The sequence below is a fragment of the Tursiops truncatus genome, chromosome 5 (assembly GCF_011762595.2).
Source record: "Tursiops truncatus isolate mTurTru1 chromosome 5, mTurTru1.mat.Y, whole genome shotgun sequence".
Classification (NCBI taxonomy): Eukaryota; Metazoa; Chordata; class Mammalia; order Artiodactyla; family Delphinidae; genus Tursiops; species Tursiops truncatus.
The window spans coordinates 85,687,695-85,708,996 of record NC_047038.1 but is presented as its reverse complement, the minus strand read 5'-3'; the positions used below and the strand labels follow the sequence as shown (position 1 = coordinate 85,708,996).

Sequence of the window (21,302 nt, the reverse complement as noted above, 5' to 3'; positions counted from 1 at the left end):
ATTGAATGAAATGATCTTTAAAGACAATTTCTATTTCTAAGACTATAGGTATTTGTTTTGCAATGGTGGAGCAGTTTTCAAAATTGGAGACTCTATACCTTTTTAAGAATTCTAATAACTTCCTGATATACTTTATTGCAAGGTCCATGTGTATGACTTTATTTTGTAATAATTTACTTGGAAAGTTTATTGATTGAATGCTTGCAGTCCTTCTGACAAAGCTCAGGCTAGAGAGTTAATATTTGTGCAGACTTTGCAGGGAGAGCTCTGGAACAGAAGGATGAGCTGGTCTTCTACCACCGTCTCATCCCTGTGTCCATGTGAGGACCTTTCTTGTGCAATGGCCACTACCACTGCTACTGCTACCTCTATTGCTGCTGCCACAATTGTCACTACCAACCTGAACCAAGGTCCCATTCTGGCAGCCCGCTCAGACATGTACATGTGCTCCAGACAGTGAGGCTCACAGCTTGTCACCTATGCTGCCCGTGGTGCCTTGGGACTTGAGCCTACAGATGTGGGCACTACTGCTTGATCACAATCATATGTGCTCACTGTTACCCAGTGTATTGCCTCTGCTCATGCACATGTTCACAGTTAAAATAACTAAGAATTTCAAGATGGCACAGTAGAACATTAAACCAAGTGGGAGCCCTTCTGGTAGGAAGTGTCCTGTAAGACTATACAAGTTGTACTCTCATGAACCTGTCAGTAGGATAGAGACTCTTAGTAGCCTTGTTTAAAAAAATTAGAAAACTAAGGTTTGAAAAGTCACCTGCCCAAGGTTATACAGCTAGTAAACAGCAGAGCTAGGGATTAAACACAAACATATCTAATCCGAAAATTAAATTCTTAGTTATGTGCTGAGCCATATAGAAAAGCTCACTCCGTCATAAACTTCTGGTTGGTCACAGAAACTGCTGATGGCTTATTCTGTTGGAGCAGTAGCACTGTCTTTCTATAGGGTAATGTCTTATTCCTAATTCCAAATAAAAATTAAAATTAAAAAAATAGGTCTGTGGTACTGACATCTTTAGTAGATTAAATGTTATAAAATGAATGCATGGTTGTGGATGTGGCTTATTCCTTCAATTACAGTGGTGGAGGAACCATATAAACCATACTCCAGGGGTGCACTAATCAGATTTGAATCCCAGTGGGGCCACTAACTTACTAGGTGACCTTGGACAAGTTGCTTAATTTCTCTTTGCCTTTTTCTCCCACCTGTAAAATGGTAGGAACAATAATACCTACCTCATAGGGTTTTCACTGAGAATTTAGTGAGTTAATTCCCATGAAGCACTTAGTAAGCTGCCTGGCATATATATTTAAGTACTTAATAAATGTTAGCATTTGTATATCTTTAAATTTTTATAATAATTTTATATTTGTAGGTATGAGGAGTGAAGAGAAAGAAAAATTCGGGCATAACTCAAAATTTTAACAGCGATTACCTCCAGGTGATGAGATTGTGGATTTAAAATTTTTCTTTACACTCTTATGTATTTTCAAAATTTTGTGTAACATATATACCAATATTATTATAATACAAAGAAAAATAAATTCTATTTTAGAAACTTAAAATAATATTTCTTACACTTACTCCACCTGGAGTCATCTACATTTCATCCCTGTCTCTCTCCACACAAGCACACACACACACACACACACACACACACACACACACACTCATGACAATACACATCCAGAAAAATATATTCACAGATCAATCACACTCTGTTTAATCTGAATTTCAGTAAACAAAAAATAGTTTTTTAGTATAAGTATATTTCAACTATTGCTTGTCCTTGCAAATAAATGGCTCAGCTGGGTTTCAAACCCGGGCTGTGCAGCTGTGGAATGTGGGAGGATGTCAAATATGGCATAAAATATACTTACACTAAAAATTTATTTATTGTTTATACGAATTTCAAATTTAACCAGGTATCCAACATTTTACCTGTTAACTTAACTTCTTAGGCCCCATTGATAGACTAATTCTGATTTTCCTCTGTTTTTCTAACCAGATCTAAATATAACCAATGGAATGAATTTTTTCAAATCTTTTGATTAGAGTTGGCAGCTCAATATTACTCAACAAAAATAAAACAAAATGCTTCACGATTCAAACATATAATTTTTGCTTCCCCTCCAGCCCTGAGTTATTGTTCTATCATATACACAAACACACACAAAACCACACACTTGGGAACATTTCCCTCCTTCTCCACCACCTCATCATCTCCTCATCTCTTCCTCATCATAATGACCCACCATTTCCATTCTTGTGGTCTATAATATTTTTTTAAGGGAGAGAAGGAAACAGAACTAAAACATCATACTAAGGAAGTAAAGTAAAATAGTTTGAATCAGAGTAACATAACCTGTTTTTCTTGTCCCTTGTGTCTGTGAGGTGTTTTTTCAATTACTTTGTGAGTCATGGTCCTTCCTATGCTTTGCTGAATCACAGATAGTCCTTATGTAAATGCTCTAGTGTCAGTTGTCATACTGATAAAGAACTTTTTTTTTTTTTGAGAGCTAAATGAGCCCTGAGCTGAGTTCTTCATTCCTTTGCTGCTTGTTTCTTTGCTTATCATTTTCACTGGTTTCTTTTCAGCTGAAGACTCATGGGCATTGCCATGGGTTTTTAATTTCCCCCCATATATGTATCATCATGTTGGATCTTTTCCAAAACATGAAAGGGTAGGTATTATTTCCACCATTTTAAGGAAACTAGACTCAAGTAAGATGTCAGACATGGGACTAGCAAGCCTTGGGGGAAGAATTAAAGTACAGGTATTCTGACTCCCAGAGGTCTTTACTGGTCAGTTATGGGGGTTAGCTTCTATAGTATCAAAGAAACAGACACCTTTATGAAGGTTGACCCCTGTTGGAAGAAACATTGACATGAACTGTAAAGAGGTTCTCTAGTTTATTTCCAGTTTAAAACAATTTCTTATTCATCTCATCATTGATTCCTCACAACACAAACTCAGAAAAGTTCTCATTTTATTTTCCCCCAAAAGTGGAAGAAAATGAAGTTCAAAAGGTTATGAAACTAAAACTACCTCACAACTGGTTGGAAACCAAACTGAGAGACATTTCTATTTTTCTATGCCAACATATAATTAGAGAAAGTAAAATAATGTGTTTCAAATAAGATTGTAAGTGCCAAGGTAAGGGACTGTGTCTTTTTATTTTCTTACTCCTCCCCCTGAACTCTAGTATACATCTCACAGGCATTAGGTGTTCCAGCTCTGTTCATTGCTTCCAATTAAGTATTTCCAAGTGTAGTTACTTCTGACTTAATACCAAAAAATAAGGCTTGTCCTTTGGACCTAGAGTCTTTTCCCCTCCCAGCAGCCATGAAGTGAAGAAACAGATCATCTAAAGTGAATTTCTCTATTGTTAGACATCAGGAAAATCCTTTAAATACATTTTGAGATAGAATCTCCACACGTAATAGTGACAACTTCTTCCTGAAGTAATTAGAAATGATGAAGAGTATGGTATCCACCTTTATTTTTAATCAATTATATTCCAAAGAAAAATATGACATTTTCCAGCACTCTGTAAATGGCAATCTCAAACTAAATCTCAATTCCTAATAATATAATTTCCCTAATACATGATTATATAAGCTAAAGTAAAATATCCATCATAAAAAATGTTAAAATTTTAGAGTTTCTTATTTTACAATTTTTAAAAATCACTTTTCGGCCTTCTTGGTCATGTATGCTGACTTTTTACTATAAAGGTTGTTTTAATATCAAAATAATGATATTCTATGACCATCCTCAATAACCAAAATTCTACCACATATATTTTCTTCTGCCACATACATAGCTCTCATTAAATGAAGAGAAGTGAAATGTCCAGGAAATCTATTAATCTATTAATATTCTTTTTCAAAATATCATGTTCCATTTTATCCCAATATTACAATTATTTACCCATCACTAAAGACTCTTGTTATATTTTTACTATTTCTCATTCTTGAGTCTTGATTTAAATTCACCTTTTTGCTTGCTGAACTCTATCTTCAAGTTATTTTTTTTCTTTTTTCTGTTTCTTTTTTTTTAAACATCTTTATTGGAGTATAATTGCTTTACAATGGTGTGTTAGTGTCTGCTTTATAACAAAGTGAATCAGCTATATTCAAGTTATTTTTAAACAAGAAAATTATACAGATGGTATATTTTCTGAGAACTCGCATGTCAGAATCTCTTTCTACTTCCTTTTTCTCATTTTATAGGATTATTGGACCATAAACTTTCCCAAATAATTGTATATATACATTATTGCCTTTTATTCTAGTGTTTTTGTTATAGAGTAGAAGTCTAAGGCTGGTGTGATTTTTATTCTTATATAGGTTACCTTTTTGGTTTCTGGATGAAGGTAGGAAATCTTTATCCTTTAATTTTTTTCTTATTTTTTTTTTTTTTTTTTGCCAAGAGATCTAGATGTGGTTACATTTGGCACTAAACTTTGGGAAATTATGAGCATTTTCAATGTTCTCATTCTGGAAAAATGTTCTTCCTCTATAAATTTGATGATTGATTCTGTTCCAATTGTTCTTTTTTTTCTTCCTCAGGAACACAAATTATTTATTACCTGAATGTCCATTTTCTGCTCTCCATGTCAATCATTATTTCTAGTTCCAGCCCAGGTTACTTTCCTCTGCATTCTGAAAGATCTCATCAGATCTATACTCCCCAAAATCACTTATCTCTGTTATTTGGTGTCACTTTTTCTTTTTACTACTTCTATGTGGATTTTATATGTTATGACATTTCTGTGATATTTTGAATTTTCTTTAGTGACAGACAACTCTTTCGTTATGTGTACTCTTATCACAGCATATTTTCCCCTTATGTTTGGCTACTTTTTTTTTTTTTTTTTTTTGTGGTATGCGGGCCTCTCACTGCTGTGGCCTCTCCCATTGTGGAGCAACAGGCTCCGGACGCCCAGGCTCAGCGGCCATGGCAGCCGCTCCGCGGCATGAGGGATCTTCCCGGACCGGGACACGAACCCGTGTCCCCTGCATCAGCAGGAGGACTCTCAACCACTGCGCCACCAGGGAAGCCCATGTTTGGCTACTTTTGTTTAATAAGAGCATGTCTTCTTGCATATCTTTGCTGATACCAAGCACATGTCCTAAAATTTTTTGAAGAAAACTTTCTGAGATATGTCTGTCTTCTGAGTTTATATATCATCTGATTTAGAGGACCTTAACCATGCCATACAGTTAGATGCAGGATTAATTTCTGATCTTACAAAGAGAGTATATGAAAACTACATCAACCACCCATTTTAGAGTACCACCAGCTCCAGCATTCACTGGTGCCAGTGCTCTTTCTTTCTCTGTTTAAATTGCTTTTCATTAGTCCATTCCTTGTGTGATAACAAAATACCATAGATGGGGTAGTTTATAAATGGCAGAAATATATTTCTCACAGTTCTGAAGGCTAGAAGTCTGAGATCAGGGTGCCAGTATGGTCCGGTGATGGCCTTCTTCTGACTCAGACATCTTGCTGTATAGTCAAATGGTGGAAGAGGCTAGGGATCCCTGTGCACACTCTTCCGTAAGGCCCTAATCCCATTCACGAGAGCTCCATCCTCATGACTTAAGCACCTTCACCTACTAATACCACCACCTTTAAGGGTTAGGATTTCAACTATAAATTTTGGGGTACACATTCAGACCATTTAATAAAATAACTACATTTTCATAGAACTTTTCATCTTTCCTGTGTCCCTAGATAGGATGGTGTGCTGGACAGTGTGGCTTCTTTTGAACACACACAGAGAGAAAAGACTTGATGGGTCACAACTGGATGGTTCAAACTATAGTTTCTATTTGGCTAGCTTTATTCCCTGGGCTAGGGAATCACAATAGCAGTGGCTTTGTCGGAATTGTTGGGGTTCTCCACACAATTCTGGTTCAGGGATATAGCTTGGGTCATCTAAGAAGTTGCTTTTTAAACCAACCAACCGAACACTCCAGTTACTGAAAATTACTACCAGAATTTATAATTTTTCTTATCCTTCCTTAATTTCTGGTGATTTTGCTCCTTTTGCCTTTGAACAATACCATAGACTCAATTTTTTTCATCTGCAATATGAGGATAATAACATCTAACATAGAGGGTTGTTATAAAAATTAGGGAAAATATATGTAACACTATGTACAGGGCCTGGCTCATAACTAGTAGATATTATTTTTATTATTATTATCTTCATGCTTACTTTAAGGGGAAGTTGGGAGAGGAAGTATTAGGCACTACTGATATGACACTCTATTTGTTCAATTTTATGGTCACCTTAAGCTAAAGCTATTTAACACTAAGGGAGTTATGATAAATTTGTAAATATGATTTCAGGCAACTATTTTTTACCTGTTTTTGAATAAAACCCCTTTTTGTAAAAAAAAAACACTTGTATTCTTAACAAAATATAAATAATTAAAAAGCACATTAATAAAGTATGCTAATATACTTTCAAGTATTACTTAAGGTTGATTTGAAGTCTAATCAATTGAGGGTTTGCTATCAGGGAATCAGAATTTTTTTTAAAACTAGTCTTTTAAATTTTAGAAAAGCAAAAAAGTCATTGTATTTAAGACTTAAATATCAGGGCTTTACAAAGACAGTCTACAGATTCATGTCAAGGCAGAATCATGACCGACATTCAGTGTTGGGCTCTCTCTCAGTAGTAAGAATACAAACTTTGATGTGGATCCTTCTAATTTTATATACAACTCTGTCATTTACCAGCTGGGTGACCTCCAGTAGTTTACGTTCTCCTCCAGAGCCGAGTTTTCTCATTTGAAAAGTATTTTGCTATAAATGTATCTGAAACCCTTAGCAGAGGATCTATACATTTTTATGCTCAGTAATTTATCTACCCACCTGTTTATTCATCCGTATATGCTTTATATGGAGACCGAAGTTAATTCCTGGTTTCGATGCCTTGAAATGTTGGTAAATATTTCTTCTGAACCTCAATAGGATTAGTAGGACCCCTACAGAATAACCCCAGAGACTGAGTGCTAGGAATGAGTTAAAGAATAGCAGGTTCAATGGACTGTCTAACCATCTGCACACAGTGCAAATCAGGATGTGCTTTTCTTCCACTCCTTTTCATGAAAGCAAACTAACACGTTTCTGTGACAGACTGTGGAATAAGGATGACATCTTCATACATGCCATTACCAGCATCCTCTTCTACTGAAAGGGTTGTCCAAGGAAGTGAAACAGCTATGGAAGGGGAGTGGCCATGGCAGGCCAGCCTCCAGCTCATAGGGGCAGGCCATCAGTGCGGAGCTAGCCTTATCAGTAACACTTGGCTGCTCACGGCCGCTCACTGCTTCCGCAAGTAAGTTTATTAGAGCTGTTGCTAGTCTTCCTTACTCAGTTATTGATTACCGTCAATTTAGTGCTGGGAAGAGTTCAATCTCACCAGCTTAGCCTCTACTCCATTCTGGATGGACCCTGTCCCCTAAATACATTATGGTTGCTCTATGCCCCAATCATACTCATCCCCTCACCCTTCTCTCCGTATCTATCATGTTTGGTTTGCATCATTCTTATGGCTCTTACAACATATTCTCTTGTAGCATCATGACACCAGTGTGATCTTTTCTACTATACCATAAATTATTTTAGTTTAAAGACTATTATACATGTAACAAATTTAAACTCTTCTACCTATTTAAAGAGAAAATTCAGCCAGTTTAAAAAATATTATTCCATCTATCCTCCAACTATCAACATCCACCATCACTTTAGTAAGTGATGAGAAAAACATCAAATAAGAAAAAAGAAAAAAATCAAAGGTATCACTCTTGAAGCTCTCCCTTCCAATTGCATTATCCAGTGGGCTTTTATGGACCAGAGAGGTGTGTGGATGGTGAAAGAGACCAGCCAGCCTTTATCACTGCCCTCATAGAATGTAAGACTGATCACACACAATCTAAAAGGAGCTCTCTGCTTGGGCTTTCACAGTTGTAGCTCTTAACACTCAGCTATATCACTTCACATACACAGACATGCACAGGCACGCTATTGCCCCAAGACCAGGGACACACTATCTTTTCTCCCTGAGGTTTCACTATCAGGGTACAGAAAGTTTTTCCTTTTAAACCCTCAAAACACAAAAGCTCTGAGTAAAGCCCTGGCCAGTGGCACTGTTCACACACCCTTTCAGAGGAAACTATCCTTGGTGTGTCTAGGAGGTGCTTGGTCATCCTTCTGTGGTAACGCCCAAATTCAAGATGCCTACACCTTTATTTATGGAGCAGACGTGCAATGAGAATAACCTAATGAATTTAAGGTGATTGTCACTCTCTCATGAAAGAAGAGAAAAGGGACTCACACAAATTCACAACCCTGAAAATAACTAGCATCATGCCTTAGGTAAACTTGAGTCTCACTAATTTTTCAAGGCTTTCTGATTTTTTTTCATGTTTACAGACTCCTCCAATCTTCACACTTGTGTTTGGGAGTGTCATCTATTTTGCTTTGTAACTGATCTTTGCTTATATAAATTAAAAATAAATAAGCCCAGAATGTCAATGCATTTAGTGAAGAATATAAGCTATAATGACTGAGATACATTTTCGGCAGGTCCAGTGCCATCTCTGTGTGTTGGCAGACCTACATGGGGATCGGCCATTGAGTTTGATAAAAATAGAGATAACTGGTGACCTTGATAAAAGAAACTGTGATTATATCATGGGAATGGGAATGAATTCAAGAGAGAAAAGAAGGAGAAGGATTGGATGTAGTGAGTTTAGATGCCACTTTCAAGGAGTTTTTAAATGAATGGGAGCAGAGAAATTTGACAGTTGGGGGTGGTTGTGGACTCAAAGGAAGGATTTTTTTAAAATATGAGAAATGTAATAGCATATTTTATGCCAGTAATAATAATAATATAAAAGAGTTGGGAAAGGTAATGATCCTGGAGAGAAAGGGTTCCATTTCGCAGGTGATATAATTTCATGTAACTGCATAATACAGTGTACTGTTGTGAAGGAAAAATAAAGATTCTTTGAAGACAATTTCACAATTATCCAAATACTTTTAAATTTTTTATGTTTTTTCCCTACAGAATTAGTGTATTTTAAAAAATTTTGTTTAAGACAAATGTTAGTACCTTTATGTCCATGAAAAATGATGCCAGTCTTTGTGAAACAAGAGTGTGTAGGGAAAAAGTTCTTGACAGGATATCATGAGACCTAGGCCATCTCTCTCTGACAGTAACCAGGTGGATATGTGACTTACCTGGCAAGCCATTTAACTTCTTAGTGAGTCTTAGTGTTCTTATCCACAAAACGTATTGAACTGTGCCTAGGAATGGAGACTCCCTTTCTGGTTGATGATGCATGAAGAGATGGGTATTCCTGTTTTGTCCACTCCATTAGCTTACAAGCTCCTTAAGGACTGAAGTAACATATGTCTTTGTAGCTTCCAGAATTCTATTTTTCAAATGAATGCTTCAGCCCTAAGATTTCTGCTTTGAATAAAATCTCCCTTTAAAGTGTAAATAAGTAAAACACATGAGAGGCACTTCCCTGGTGCTGCAGTGGTTAAGAATCCACCTGCCAATACAGAGGACACGGGTTCGATCCCTGGTCCAGGAAGATCCCATATGCCGTGGAGCAACTAAGCCCATGCACCACAACTACCGAGTCTGCACTCTAGATCCTGCGAGCCACAACCACTGAGCCCACACGCCATTACTACTGAAGCCTGCATGCCCTAGAGCCTGTGCACCACAACTACTGAAGCCCCCACGCTCTAGGGCTTGCGGACCTCAACTACTGAGTCCATGTGCTGCAACTACTGAAGCACGCGTGCTTAGAGCCTGTGCTCTACAGCAAGAGAAGCTGCCCCAATGAGAAGCCTGCACACTGTAGCAAAGGGTAGCCCCCGCTCACCACAACTAGAGAAAACCCACATGCAGCAATGAAGACCCAACGCAGACAAAAAGAAAAAACAAATTATATACATAACCAAGTGGAAATTAAAAAACAAAAACAGATGAGAGAGGAGCCCTCCCCATATCCCAATCCCTCCACCCCTAGGCTCTGCCTGCTCATCCCTGGGGCAGTGCAGAGTACTCTGAAAACTACTGATCTTTCAGGTTTTTCATTATACTTAAAAGTTATGATTCACCAACACAGTAATCCTGCATGAACAAGGAACTCCCCTTTCTGAATTCTCTTCTGTGTGATTTGCTTTTAAATAATTTTCTTCTACATAGAGAATTTCAAGTTTCTATATATTTCTAGTCATTCTTGAAAGGGATAATTAGACAAAGAGGGAACTGGGCTTTAGATTAGAATAGGGAGGTAAAGAGATGATAGGAGTAGACAGAATTTGCTTGTTATGTAACCTTGTGGTAGAGAAAAGCATCTGTGTTAAGGAAGAGCCTCAAAAATAGTAAGAGGGACTGACTAGGCCAGGTCAAAGGCAGTGGGAGCACTAACAACATGACACTGAATAGGGCTGCTTAGCCCTTGAGTATTGGGGCAGGGTATGGGCCTTGGGTGGAGAAACAATCCTGTGTACATATGAGAGTTTGTGAAGCAGACAAATTGCACTTTATCTCAAAGATCAAGGTAAGACCCAGTAAACAAGAACTGACAGGTGAGTCATAAAATAAGAATGGATGGAGTGTCTCATATAGAAGGAAAATATCTCTTATGGTGCATAATATCCAAAACAAATCAAAATTAATTTCTACATACTTCACTGAAATTATAGAAGAAATCAAATTTGAAGAGTTTCTAATAAACAAGGAATTAAAATATTAGAAACTAATTGTATAGTAGCCATTACTATTATTATTCCAAACATAGCATGGAATTCCATTTAGTTACTGTACTCTCTTTAATTTTAGAGTATGTAAAATATTTTAAGGGCTTTCACACTCTCATTTGTATCAATATTTTAACCTCTTTTTTCCATAAGGTCATCAACTGCAAATTCTCTCACCATAGGGATTTTTCAGGAGCATAATTCCAATAGTTGGGGAGAATATGGTCTCAATCTTTTTTTAAAGGATACAGTTAAGCATCACACATTTTACCCTTTATATTTTGCAGACATAAAGACCCAAGTCAATGGATTGCTACTTTTGGCACGACTATAACACCACCCGCAGTGCAACGAAGTGTGAGGAAAATTACCTTTCATGAGAATTACCATAGAGAAACAAATGAAAATGACATTGCTTTGGCTTAGCTTGCTACCCGAGTTGAGTTTTCAAATGTAGTTCAGAGTTTGCCTCCCAGATTCATCCATAAAGTTGCCGTCTAAAACAAGTGTATTGGTCACAAGGTTTGGATCCATTGTAGATGATGGTGAGCTGTTCAACATAATTTACTTAGTACAATTTTATCTTGGGATCTAATGAGGCATCTAGAGGATACCGCTTTAGACTCTTCATTAAAATGTGGATGTTTCTAATGTGTATGGCTCTGACAAGAACAAGGTACTGTGGGTTAAAAAGTAAAAGGAATCAGATACCTGTCCTTGAGGAGTTCACAATTAATTGGAGCAGTGGTGAGGAAAGGGAGAGGTCAATAACATGATGAACAGAACAGACCGTTTTAGATACTATAAGGAACAAAATGCTATGGGAGTACAAGGGAGTAAAGGATTACAAATTGTATATTTGCCAGACGTAAACACTCCCGGCTAGCATATACTTCATATACTTTTTTTGGTATAAATTCTTCCTAATTTTAATGAGGATATATAATGATCATAAAAATGAAAGTGTTTTGTAAATGTTTTTAGACTCAGTTGTGTAGTATTCTCTCCTCCTAACCACTGGCCTTACTCTCTGCTGGTGTCATATTGTTGCTGTATCTTGGGCATTTGTTTTGTTTCTCATGTTTTGAAACACCTGAAATAACATGCAGGTGTCCCCAACCCCCAGGCCGTGGCCCGGTAGCAGTCTGTAGCCTGTTAGGAACTGGGCCGCACAGCAGGAGGTGAGCAGTTGGCAAGTGAGAGAAGCTTCATCTGCTGCCCCCCATCGCTCGCATTACCAACTGAACCAACGCTTACACCCACTGGTCCATGGAAAAACTGTCTTCCATGAAAACGGTCCCTGGTGCCAAAAAGGTTGGGGACAGCTGCTATACAGCATAGAGTAGGACAAATAGACCTGTGCAGCTTGTACCCTGGTTTCTTCTTGAGTAGCTTTTGGAAAATCAATGAACTCCTCTGAGCCTCAATTCCCTTACATGGAAAAATGTGAAGTTGGACAAGATCAGTGTGATGAACCCTCTTCTCATGAAAAAAAAGGGCATACACACACAATATTGCATGTAGTTTTGAGGGTTCCAATAACTCTTGAAGAGCCACAAATATGATATAATATTGGGTCATGTATGTGTATTGTTCCTTGCACGTAGGCATTTTTGACACAGAAAATAAAATTAGGCAATAATTAAATAATAAAAATCTTAATGCTTTTGTTCCTAGGAATATACAATTTATGTGTCTTCTGAGTCTTAGATATAACTCTATTCAAAGAACATGTTTTTCATTTTTACATTTGTTTTTGTAATAGGACCTACACAAAATAGACTTCAGCAAGCCAGGGTGGAAACCATAAGCACTGATGTGTGTAACAGAAAGGATGTGTATGATGGCCTGATAACTTCAGGAATGTTATGTGCTGGATTCATGGATGGAAAAGTAGATGTATGTAAGGTAAGTCCAAAGTCAAGGTCAAAACTTTAAAAGGAAAGTTTCCATTAACTGTTTCTAATTTGGGCATATACTTTACCTGGGAGAAAAAAATGACATGAATTTTACCAAAGACACAGTTTGCTTAAATAGACATGATAACAAAAATGATTGTACTGAGTGTTTACTATGCCAAAACAATGCTAAGCACTTTCTATACATTATTTCATTTAATATAATGAGATTGAAGCATTACTATAATTATCTCTATTTTACAAATTAGGAAATTAAAGTCTATTGCTCTAAATTTCTGGTTCACACAATAACTCTTATGGTCTATTGTTATTTTCTTAAGCAAATTTGGAATCAAAAGACAGAGAAACCTCTCCTCTGAAGACCACTTTATTCAGCTCTATCATCATCTCTCATGCATCTTGTTTTTATTCCCCCACCTCCAAATCTCTCTTTGTCCCTTTCATTCTTTCACGACTGACACCTGAAACCGATTTTGTCTCCATCCCAAGGCCTGCAATATTAACGTCAACTCATTTAAATGCTGGATTCTTAGTTCCTAGATCTCCTAATCTCCAGTGATCTTCACTCCTCCTCAGTCACCTATACTTAGGGTCACACCTTGAGCTTTGTCACCAAAAACTATTCCATTTCCAGCAACACTAAATCCCCAAGTCATCCTATTTAACAACAATCCTCAATCCTTCTGCCTGCTTTTCAACTACTTCTGTTTCTTTGGCCACACTCTGTTACACCCCAACCTTCCAACCCTCACCCCCCAACATACACAACTTACACATATATTCTTTGTGTCCCTTCTCTGTTTTATTTTTATCTTTAGCTCTTGTACCATTCAGCACACAATATATTTTATTTAACTGGCTTATTATCTGTCTCTTTCGCTAACCTAGAATGTGAGCTCCATGAAGGCACACATTTTAGAGCATCTATTTTATTTTACTGCTGTATTACCAACACCTAAAACAGTGCCTGGCACAAATATTTGTTGGCTGAATATCATCCTTCAATTTCATAGAGACCTGTAGAGCACAGCTTCTCTGCTATTTCACATCCCATTAATCCTTTCCTTTCATCTACCATCCACTTGTCCAATTTAGATTTCACTGTGATCTTTTTTTTTTTTTTTGGCCACGCCTTGTGGCATGTGGGATCTTAGTTCCCCTACCAGGGATCAAACCCCTGCCCCCTGCACTGGAAGCATGGAGTCTTAACCACTGGACCGCCAGGGAGTCCCTGTGATCATTTTTTAAACACTTTTGCTAATACCCCAAGCCCATCTGATGCTCTCTTCCCAGTATTTCTGTCTGACAAAGTCCCAAACCTGGAAGAACTCAATTATTTAGTCTCTCTCTCTCTCTGCCTGTATCTGGAAAGTCAAATGCTCCTGGAAAAAATACAAGAGAACCCATGGTTCCACTATAGGTTCCAGATAACAAAACTGACAACCTTACTCTTTTTGTTAGTTTGTTTTTTTCTAAATCTACCTTTCTCTGACTTCTTCCGCCATTTTCTACTTTCCTTAACTTTCAGTTTCTCCTGCCTGTTTATTCTCAACTGATGATTTTGTTTCCCAATTTTCAAAGAAAAATATAAGTCAAAAGAGGGGAGTTTCCCATCTTCCCAGCACCAAGCATACAGACATGCCTTCATCCGGACCCTTGTCATCCACCTTCAGCTTAGATCACAACAGAGGAGCTGCCTCTTCGCTAAGGCTGGTCCCTTCTCCTTTGCTCCATTTCTTCTTCTTGCTGGCCTCTGGGGAACTTTACACTGGCAATTATGTCCTCTCTCTCTCTTTTCAGACTCAACGTTTCTCTTGTAACTAGATCCTTCTCTATTCAGATCTCTTAAGTTAGGGAAAAAAAGAAATAGCCAATTCTTTTTTGACCCATAATGCCTCCAGCTAGCTTCTCATCTTATCTCTTTACCACCAAATATTTGTGAAAATGTCTCTACCCATGATCTCAATTTCCTCACCTCCCACTAACCCCTCAAACCATTTCAATATGGTTTTTGCCCTATTACTTCATCAAAATCTCTCTTCCTGATGTTTTCAATGAACCACTAATGACGTTATACAAATTTTTTGGTCTTCTTTTTTTTTTTAACCTCTTAACAGCATTTAATAATGCTTACCACTCCCTCTTTCTTGAAATATCGTCTTCCCTTGGCTTGTAATGATTTTCATCCTACATCTGTCTGCTCCTTCTCTGTCTCCTTTTCAGGCTCATTCTCTTAATCCCATCTAATACATGTTAATCTATCCTATGCCTGTTTCTTTTTTCACTCTATACTTTCTCCCCAGAGAATCTAATTCTCTCTCATACCTTCAATTATCATCTTTTCGTTGATGTTTCATACATTTATACTTTTAGTCCTAACCTCCTTTTTGATCTCCAGACTTATATATTCTATTCCTACTTGGCAGCTCCAGTTGGATGTTTCAAAGGCATCTCAGATTCAAATGTTGTACATGATTCTGTTCTTATTCCCCTCCCCACCTGATCTTCTTCCTATGTTTTGTATCTCTATGAATGGAATCCCCTTTCATTATGTTAAATAAGCCAGAGTCTAGAAATCATTCTAATTTCTCTCTTTATCCCATATCCAATTGATTACCTAATCCCATGGGTTTTACCTCCTAAAATCTCTCTCCACCATCTCTTGCCTTTCTCTCTTCTCTCAACCTCTCTCTCCTCCCCTTCCCTTCCCTCCAACCCCCAACCACATTAACCATCTAGTTTATCTCCCTTATATTCATTCTTATGCTCCTTTAGTGCATTAGTCAAATGAATGTCAGGACAGTTTCTAACAAGATGTAATCTGATCATGTCAACCCCCTCCTTAAAACACTTAAAACTTCAGTGGTTTACCTTTGCTTTTATCTTATGATAAAAATCAAAACCGTCTGTAAAAGACCCATAGGGCTCCATATAGACTAGTCTCTCCTTACCTCTATGGCCTCATTATGTACCACTTGCCCCATTGCTGTCTTCTCTCCAGTCCCCCTTTCTACAGGCCTTTGCATATGCCAGGCTCCTTCATGCCCAGAGCATTTGTCATGCTGTTCCCTCTGTCTAGAACACATTTTATCCACACCTTTCTTTTCATGATTTACTCCTCTTCTTTTAGATATCAGCTCAATTACATCTCATCAAGGCAAACATCCCTTTCCTCCCTGACTAGTCGAATCCCCCATTGTATGTTTCCATAGCACTTATCACAGTTGTCATTTTGCATATTTGTAGGCTTATTTAATATTGTGGTTTTTTTAACCTAAATGTCAAGCTCTATGAGCATAGGGACCGTTCATTTTTGGTCATCGTTTTATCCTCAATGTCCATCAGAATGCCTGGGACACATAATAGGAATTCAATAAATAGCTGATAAAAGAAAAAATAAATGAAGGAGGTGGAAGAGGCACAGAGAGGTTACCCTGTGTATCTTACCTCAGGTCACACAACCAGTAATTAATAGAACTAGACCTGAAACTTGGGCAGTTCAACTACTGAGACCACAATTTTAACCTCTACACTTACAACTGTTTATTTACTTAATCTTCCTTGATCCAAAAGAGATTTAATCTATATAAAATTCAGAAAGCAAACATAAATTAGAACTAGGTGAGTAACAGAAAAGGAGACCAGTCAAGCTAAGACATTCAGAAGAGATCACAGAAAATTTCTACCTAGGCACAAATACCAACTTCATGTTAAATATTTTAGATAAATGCTTACTAAACCCCATGCTTAAAGGGTCTAATAAAACTAGCAAAAAAATCTAGGGATGCTGAACCAGAAATAATGTAACCATTCCATATGAATGAATGTTAGTCTTTCTAGAAAACAATTCACTTTAAAGTTTAGCACAAAATTTTAACTCAGTTGAGAGAAACATCATATAATCTATCTCTAGTTTGGCTGCATGTTCTGTGTACCAGTTTCCATTTTTCCTGTGGAAGAGAGATGACTGCAGTGACCTTCCTATTGATGTTAACAATTTTAAATATATTTTTTTCTCTAGGGAGATTGTGGTGGACCTCTGGTTTATGATAATCATGACATCTGGTACCTTGTCAGTATAGTAAGTTGGGGACAATCATGTGCTCTTCCCAAAAAACCTGGGGTCTACACAAGAGTGAGTCAGTATCGAGGCTGGATTGCCTCAAAGACTGGTATCTAGTGTGAATTGACCATGAATTTTATCCACGGCACACAGAGCTAAAACTCCTGCATATTGTGTATTATTTATATTCTTGTGGTTTGAATCAGTGCTTGTGCTGGATGTCAAGAAGTCCTTCAGAGTCAGACCAATCTAATATCATGAGGTGGACTTTGTATACACGTGACAGAAGTATTTCTCTACCCTAAGCAAAGAAGACACAGCAAATGACAAATAGCACCAACTCCTCACTCACAAGAGAAACTGTGATCTTATTAATCAGATGAATATTTATAAATGGTTTCCCCCAAGTGAAGATGGGGAACATCACTTTCCACAGGATATGAAGAGCTGCCAGGGCTGTCAAAATCTTACCTCATACACTACTTGGAGCACTTGGGATTCATATAGCAAAATATCAAACAGCAATCATCCCTGAGGATTCAGGGCTTCAACATTCTAGGACTGATGACTGGACATTCAATGGCTAGAATGGAGAAGTGTGGGATTTGTAATATAATTTGAACTCTAACCTGGGTTTATAAATAGTAATACAGATCATTATCATTAACCATGAGAGTCACCATTTAGAAGATGTTTAAATGTATCTGAACTTGCTGTTAACATTGGGTTATACACACAAGCACTAGCTTCAGGATGCATGTTGTATTGTTACTAAGCATTTCTGATTTATTCTCTAACAGCATCTTGCCATCCATGCATCATTTGGAGTTAGACCAAAAAGGAGAATAAAGACAACTCTTGGGAACACTCTTCCATGGGTAGAAGATAAAAGGAACCAATGGGACCAAGGCTAGAAGAGTTGAGTTTCAAATGATTAATAACAAAACAAGCACTCTAGGGCTTCCCTGGCGGCGCAGTGGTTGAGAGTCCACTTGCCGATGCAGGTGACACAGGTTCGTGCCCCGGTCCGGGAAAATCCCACATGCCGTGGAGCGGCTGGGCCCGTGAGCCATGGCCACTGAGCCTGTGCGTCCGGAGCCTGTGCTCCGCGATGGGAGAGGCCACAGCAGTGAGAGGCCCGCATACCGCAAAAAAAAAAAAACAAAAAAAAAACAAGCACTCTAGATTTTTGTTGGGATGAGACATCCAGTTATTTATTAAGATATACCTACATTAGCATATGGTGCTTTTATAAGTCTTCAGTTCTCTGTCAAGTCAGATGCCTACCAGAATGTCAGGTTAGGAGAGTTGATTTGTACAAAGCACTTAGGATAGTGCCTGGCATATATTATACATTATATAAAGGTTTGTTATAATGGAAAGGAATGTCTCTATGAGTTTTAATGTAAATAAACTTAATTTGTCAAATGAGTGAATGACGTTGGGGCTTAAACCAGCCCCAAGTCTAGGGGTGGAGAGCACAGGCTTTGGCACCAGGCTGCCTGAGCTTGAACATTGGCTTTGCCACGTATAAGTTGTGTCCTTAACATCTCTGTGCATTAGTTCTTTCATTTCTGCAGTGAGAATAAAAATAGTACCTACCTAAGATCATCATGAGGATTAAATGCATGCTTACAAGTAAATTACTTGGAACAGTGTCTGTACACAGCAGGCTCTCAATACAGACTAGGGGCTATCAACTCTTATTCATCTGTTTAGGACTCAATAAAACAATATACTTTTTAAAAACTGTATCTTTCTTCTTTAAAATCATGTACTTGATTTCAGAATACTTAAAATTACATTGTAAAAACAATTAGGTGAATTACTAGGTTTTCAAAATCACTTTTTATGTCTCATTAATGTATGTTGAACCAAGGCTTCTTATACACAAGTAGTCATAGGATACAAGGTCATCTGTCACCAGGGTTGTGACTACAGATGCAGCTATTTTCACATCCAGGTCTCAAATGTAAGACCTCAAACACTAGACTTGTTGCTCTGATTTACTGGAGAAAAATTTAGCCTCTTAGTTTCTTTAATAACTAAAACTTTTAATTTACATGTATATGTGTTATATGTAATATATGCAAACAAGATAAATATAACTAAAAAACTCCTAGTTATTATTTAATATCAATATTAAGATATAATAAACATGAAAGGGTCATCATACACACTTTTGAAAAGAAAAGGTCACCAAATTTCTGAGTTGATGACAGTTAAATATCAACAGGAAAAACAGAGTAAAAATTTAAATTCTTATGCTTCCTTTTGTACGTAGAGAAAAAGCCAAAGCTTTCTGGAGAATATTTAGCATATTCAAGATGTGTTTGACTGATGATATATCTTTTTTTATGTTAAAGCCTAATGCATCATTTGGTAAAAACAAGAAAACAAATCTGCCTACAAAAAAATTATTTTCTACTAATTAATTTCTATAAGAATGGATATGTGCTTTTGTGTACCTCTATTTATATTTCAGAAGACTGTGATAACTTTTTGCAAATGTCTGTGAAACTATATACTTATTTAAATAATTATATGATTAGTTTAATTCAACTCAATGACATTTTAACACAAATGAGAAATGCAAAAGGCTACAGGAAAATCTAAGAAATGGAAAAGTAGATTTTAAAATAGGATTTATGTATCCTATTTCTAGTTTGATCCTGACTTATTGAGTGGTGTTATGGGAATCATGCGATAACTTTTGACTCATATTTTCCATCTACCATAAGGGACATTAAGCTATTTACCCCATGGTATTGTTGTGAGGCTTTCCTGTTGAATAATAAAGTTGAAAAGTCAAATATTTAAAACCTGCTCAAAAACTGCAAAGTATATTATTGCAAACTGATATCAGTACAGATGATGCTGCAAATGCATTAAGATTATAAAGAAGGTGACCTTTTTGTTTTTTAGTGTTAGCATTTTTATTTATCAGTATTATTGCTTGGTGAATTTTACATATATATTGTGGTTAAAAAAAAAAAAACCTGGGGGGTTTCCCTGGTGGCGCAGTGGTTGAGAGTCTGCCTGCCGATGCAGGAGACACGGTTTCATGCCCCGGGCCGGGAAGATCCCACATGCCGCAGAGCGGCTGGGCCCGTGAGTCATGGCCCCTGAGCCTGCGTGTCTGCAGCCTGTGCTCCGCAACGGGAGAAGCCACAACAGTGAGAGGCCCGCGTACCGCAAAAAGAAAACAAAAAACAACAAAAAAACCCCTGGGTTTTGTCTCTTATGCTGTGAATGCTATAATGATATATCTTTTCATAGGTAAAAAACTCTACAATTTGACTCGTTTTAAAAGACAGGTCAGGGCTTCTCTGGTGGTGCAGTGGTTGAGAGTCCACCTGCCAATGCAGGGGACACAGGTTCGTGCCCCGGTCTGGGAAGATCCCACATGCCGCGGAGCGGCTGGGCCCGTGGGCCATGGCCGCTGAGCCTGTGCGTCCCGGAGCCTGTGCTCTGCAACGGGAGAGGCCACAACGGTGAGAAGCCCGTGTACCGAAAAAAAAAAAGGGACAGGTCAAATTCATTAGGTTGACAGTAAATGATACAGCACATAATCTCTGTGGAATGCCATGAGAACTAAAGGGTTAGTTTTTAATACTAGAGTAAGAATTGAACAAAACTTATTGTAATGCTTAACCACCTCTCAGTTAAATCTTCATGATTCAATAACAATAAGAACAAAAATATATTAATAGCAATCGCCCAGTGAACTTATTGCTTTGTTCATATATTTATTTGACAGAGAGGGGATGTGTGCAAGGCATTCCTTCATGCCATCATGGAAATGAAAAATAAACTTGTTACAAATTATTGAAGTTAATGCCAGAATTATAGCTGTTAGAGCTGGGAGAGACCTAAAAGACTGTCTATATCAACCTCCTTTTTTGACTCATGTGAAATCAAAGCCAAGAGAATTTCCCCGAAGAATACAGTAGGTGATAGCCAGTAGAGGAACAGAATCCAGGAGCTCTTTCATCCAGTTCAGTCTTCTCTGCACTACTCTGTGTTATGCACATTCACTAGCCAGGGATATTGCAGTTCTAGAAGTCACTGGGATTAAATGATTGTTGCCAAACAGATGTTTCTCCTTGGAAAAAATGTAAGTTAAACTCACATGGTGTTTAGCAAAGTATATTATTTAACCAAACCAGTTTTATGGTTAAGACAAATAATACCACTTAAAACTATATCCAACTATACCTAAGGAAATGAAGGATGATTTTAACATAGGCAAAGCTGCAGAGCCAATTAAATTGGCAGGTCAGAACACTCCATGGAAAGTTTAACCTCCAAATCTATATCTTACCCCATCCCTTTCTCACCCTCCACTCTAAGCTTATGAAGTAATTTAAAGACTTGATGTTGTGTAAATTATATACCGTATTTTAAAATAAGGAGCAGCAAAATAGTTCAAACCCTGCTGAAACAACAAAAGTTTGTTTTGAACTTTGCTCTTTTTAATGCCTTATTAGAAAATCT

At 37.5% G+C, this 21,302-nt stretch overlaps 1 protein-coding gene across 1 annotated transcript; it reads left to right on the top strand.

Moving 5' to 3' along the window:
- Nucleotides 1-340: 340 nt before the first annotated feature.
- TMPRSS11F (transmembrane serine protease 11F) lies at nt 341-16,922 on the top strand. Its single transcript, XM_019927990.1, is given in 7 exon segments — nt 341-456; nt 4,373-4,398; nt 7,176-7,377; nt 11,111-11,281; nt 11,283-11,368; nt 12,589-12,731; nt 16,764-16,922. Coding segments are annotated over 7 exon segments (903 nt in total).
- The last annotated feature ends 4,380 nt before the right edge of the window (nt 16,923-21,302 follow it).